Raw genomic sequence first — 3,926 nt, 5'->3', positions numbered from 1 at the left:
GTGAGAGGAGAGCGAGTGGACGAGACGAGAGCGGTGACCGATAATGAGAAAGGAAGATCAGATGGGGTCGGAGGCGGGCGAGAGACAAGGATTTAGAGACGCCTGACTGCAAGAGTGGTTTGAAATGATTTAGGAGATTAACAGGAAAGGCTCTGGTTTGAGAAAGAAGGTTATGGGTCCATATTTAGACATGTCAGTGTCCCCACCTAACAATGGCCAGCAAGGATGTGACATCCTGGGACTAGAGCTGTCAAGGGATGCTAGAGTGTGTTGGAAAAAATTGGAAATCTTAACATTGAATTCTGACTCAAGTAAAAATATATTAGGTGTGACCAGTTTACGGAATTAGAAATGACTTCATTTACGAAATACTTATTTATTATTTTAAAAGCTGATGCTTACAACCACCTCAGCAGAGCGCTTTCAAAATTAGACAAAGCAGTAGACAAATACAGATTTATGTATTTTTCCAGAACAATAATGTGTAAGTTGATTTTTATCAGTTTGATGGAACGTTTTCCTCTTGTGTAAGTTATACTTTGGAAATTTCCAAAGATTCCAACACTTGCACCTTAAACTTCTTCTTCTATCCTCCCTAAATATTGCTACAGATGATTAAAGGAATTTTCTAATAGAAGAATGAGACAAAATCTCTTTGAAAAGCTAGGAAGGAATTGGTTTGTGATTTGAGTAGTTACCTCCAAAATTACTCTGTTTCAGATACACATTTTTGTGTTTTCTTAATATGGGGGAGATTTGTATCATATTTCTTATAAGTAATATGAAATGTAATGGTGATTTCATATACTTAACCTGATTTATAATGTCACATACACTGCTATCGGCCACTTTATTTTACTTAGAGTTGTGTTAATTTTGCATTGATGGGATGAGGTACTTGTGCTTAGCCAAGTTCCTGCATGGGAGAGAATGGGAGTGTGGCAAGACCAGCTCCATCGATAACCCAGCTTCATCTCATGGAGCTGTAGGCTGGGACAGGTGCCTGGTCACTTATTCAGCAGTTACTGAAGGTCTGCCCTGTGTTGGGCACATTCTTGCTGCCAGGCATTTAAAGATGAATAAGACACAGTTGCTGACCTGACGGGGCTGTAGCCTAAACAAAAAGCCCTTGTGCCAAATTTTAGATTTTTGGTATGCAGATAGAAAGGATGGTATGACAAAGTGGTGTCTTCCGGGTGTGATTGTTCAGACTCAGCCTGGCTTACCCCTCCGTGGCCTCCCTAGCCTCACATCCGTGTATCTGGGGCAGCAGCCAGACAGAAAGGTGCCTGCTCTGGAAGCCCTCGCCCTGCGAGCTGTCCGCAGCTTGTTCTGAGACGTGGATCCTGGTGGAAAGCTGGTCACTTATTAGTAATTTACCCTGGGACACGACGTGGGACAACATCTGGTTCTGGAAACAGACCCAGGGTGAATGAATGTCAGAGTGTTGAGCTTGTGCTGGAACGTCAGTCCCCTAAAGGCAGGAGCTTTGTGTCCCAGCACCGGGAGCAGGCCCGGTGTGCAGAGGGTTCTGAAACATTTGTTTTCTTAATCAAATGAACAGACAGCTTGCATAGAAGGTGGGGCAAATGCTTTACATTACAAAAAACTAAAATTTACCATTATTTCACAGAAAATGTGCTCTCACTGGCCAGAGTAAGTCCTGTAAACACAGAATTAAATTAGGGGACTCGAGCAACTATTATTACATTTCTCCTTTTTGCAGATACAGGGTAAGTGACTTAATCATGAATTTTCGTAAAGCTTGTTATGATTTGAGACTTTTAATTATTCATGACATTTTTTTTCCTTTTGGTCTAGATCACTTCTGTATGTAACTTTTTCACATACATTCGGTACATTCAGCAGGGACTCGTGAAACAGCAAGACGGTGAGTGTTCCTAAGTTTTTGTAAATTCTGACCTGAAAGTTTAGCAGAAGGCCTGGGACACGTGGTGAGGCTCTCACAGACTCCCTGTTGGTGCACTGCCCTAGACTTCCTTTTATAGTTCTATAGAAAATGTGTAGAGACTACAAGAATAAATGTCTCTTTTAAAAAATATTGTATTTAATCTTTTTCTTGTCTCATTTTCCTTTGCTTTTGAATTTTAAGCAGCACCAGGGCTATGTGATCAGCCTTAATAGTCAGTGTGGGCAGAGCACAAAGCTTGTTGAATTTACTTCTTAAGAGATAAAAACAAGCTCTAGAAGTGGTCAGATTTATTTTAATGGATGGAAACCATAAAGGAGCTAACAATAAGTTTTTCCTGTATTTTCTGCTTTCACGTGTGAATTAATAAATGGTTGTGAGAATAATTCTGAGTAGAATGAAGATTGTTTGTGTGCTAAACCAGCACATCTGTGCAGATGGTACCAATGTGTCCAGGAGAGCCAACCTCATGCAAGTGTGTTAGCATTTTTAATACAGTTTCTTATTAAAAAAATCTTTAAATATCAGGCATAAAACCTCATATGGCCTGATAGCCCCCAGATGGTATTTCTTGAGTACACTTGATTATTTTAAAACAGAAACAGCAGATGCTGGGCTAAGGACAGATCTTACGTTTGAAGTTGTGGGGCATTTTCCTGATTATATGTTTTTAACCACTGAAAATGTTCTTGTGCTTTAAAGCTATTAGAAGCCTCCTGTCCTTCAGTCACATAAACCAGTGAATCTTAACTCTATGGAAAAATTAATCATACTCATAAAAACTTAATTTAGCCTTTTTCAAGCTCTGGTAGGTTAGAAAAAGTTGTGTGTATTTAGATTCTAATATAATTGGATACAGCTAAAACCTGTCTCTAAATTACATTTAGTTTCAAAGGCTGGGCAACATAAGAGCAGTCTTTACCCTGTGTGAAGCTTGTTGTGACTTTAATAAAATGGAAATCTTTTTTTTGAGACAGAGTCTCACTTTATCTCCCACAGTAGAGTGCTGGCGTCATAGCTCACAGCAACCTCCAACTCCTGGGCTTAGACGATTCTCTTGCCTCAGCCTCCTGAGTAGTTCGGACTACAGGCGCCCGCCACAACACCCGGCTATTTTTTTGTTGCAGTTTGGCTGGGGCCAGGTTTGAACCTGCCACCCTCAGTATATGAGCTGGCACCCTCCCCACTGAGCCATAGGTGCCGCCCTGAAATCTTTTTTGAATACCTGTTAGCAGATAATATGATTTAAACTGGAGAACAGATGGTTTATGTTAACTTAAATTGTCAAGCATATTTTTCTCTTGTTAAAGTAAAAAGTTTTGTAAGGAAGACTGAAAGGTGATTTACCTTATGAAACTAAGAAGGAAGTGTGGTGAGTGGTGGTGGGGGTGACGGTAACATCCCCTCAGGTTTCTGTCACTCCTCCACTTCATAGGATTTAGTATACAGGATACCCCTTGCAGCTTTGTAGTAGCAAGTATTATTAACTTTAAGATCTATTTATTATATTATCTGGCTTCTGCCAAAAAAGGATTTAGGGAAGCTAAATATGAAGCAGGGGTTTCAACCTTGATACTGTTGGTGACTGGAGCTGCTTGTTTTCTGTGTGTAGAGGCTGTTACCGCTGTCAGTAGCAGCGATTCCCAAATCCCTGGGGGCCCATCTCCCCTGGTCGAGAAGGACTGCTCTAAATGCATCTAATCCGGTCTAACATCAGATGAAGACCTTTTACTATCTGAAGTGTAGGGCCACATCCTTTCACTTAGAGTGGGAACTTACAGAAGTATGGGGAATGAATTCATAGCTCCACTACATTTATTTTCATTTCTAATTTGCATCAGACATAAAATCTTTTCCTGTCATTACAAAGAATATCGAGTTTCCTGGCTTGTCTCTTGTGTCCCTGCCTTCCTGTTCACGCTCTGTGAGTGCAAATGAGGAGTGAAATGGCCAGTAAATTACGCAGAGTAGAGCAGGAGTCCTCTGAGTTAGGGGA

The 3,926-nt window shown here is 40.7% G+C and overlaps 1 protein-coding gene across 5 annotated transcripts in view; it reads left to right on the top strand.

Annotated features, from left to right (window-relative positions):
• The window catches only part of RAB3IP (RAB3A interacting protein), a 73,587-nt gene that overhangs the window by 67,108 nt on the left and 2,553 nt on the right, over positions 1 to 3,926 (top strand). For all 5 annotated transcript variants that reach the window (XM_023517925.1, XM_023517926.1, XM_023517924.1 and 2 more), the window contains 2 exons: positions 1,634 to 1,733; positions 1,822 to 1,891. In XM_023517925.1, coding sequence (XP_023373693.1) covers positions 1,634 to 1,733; positions 1,822 to 1,891 — 170 coding nt within the window. The remainder of the gene's footprint in view (positions 1 to 1,633; positions 1,734 to 1,821; positions 1,892 to 3,926) is intronic.

The sequence above is a fragment of the Otolemur garnettii genome, unplaced genomic scaffold (assembly GCF_000181295.1).
Source record: "Otolemur garnettii isolate 467f Iridium unplaced genomic scaffold, OtoGar3 scaffold00125, whole genome shotgun sequence".
Lineage (NCBI taxonomy): Eukaryota > Metazoa > Chordata > Mammalia > Primates > Galagidae > Otolemur > Otolemur garnettii.
Note: the sequence above shows the minus strand (reverse complement) of the source record. Positions and strands in the feature narration are given on the sequence as shown.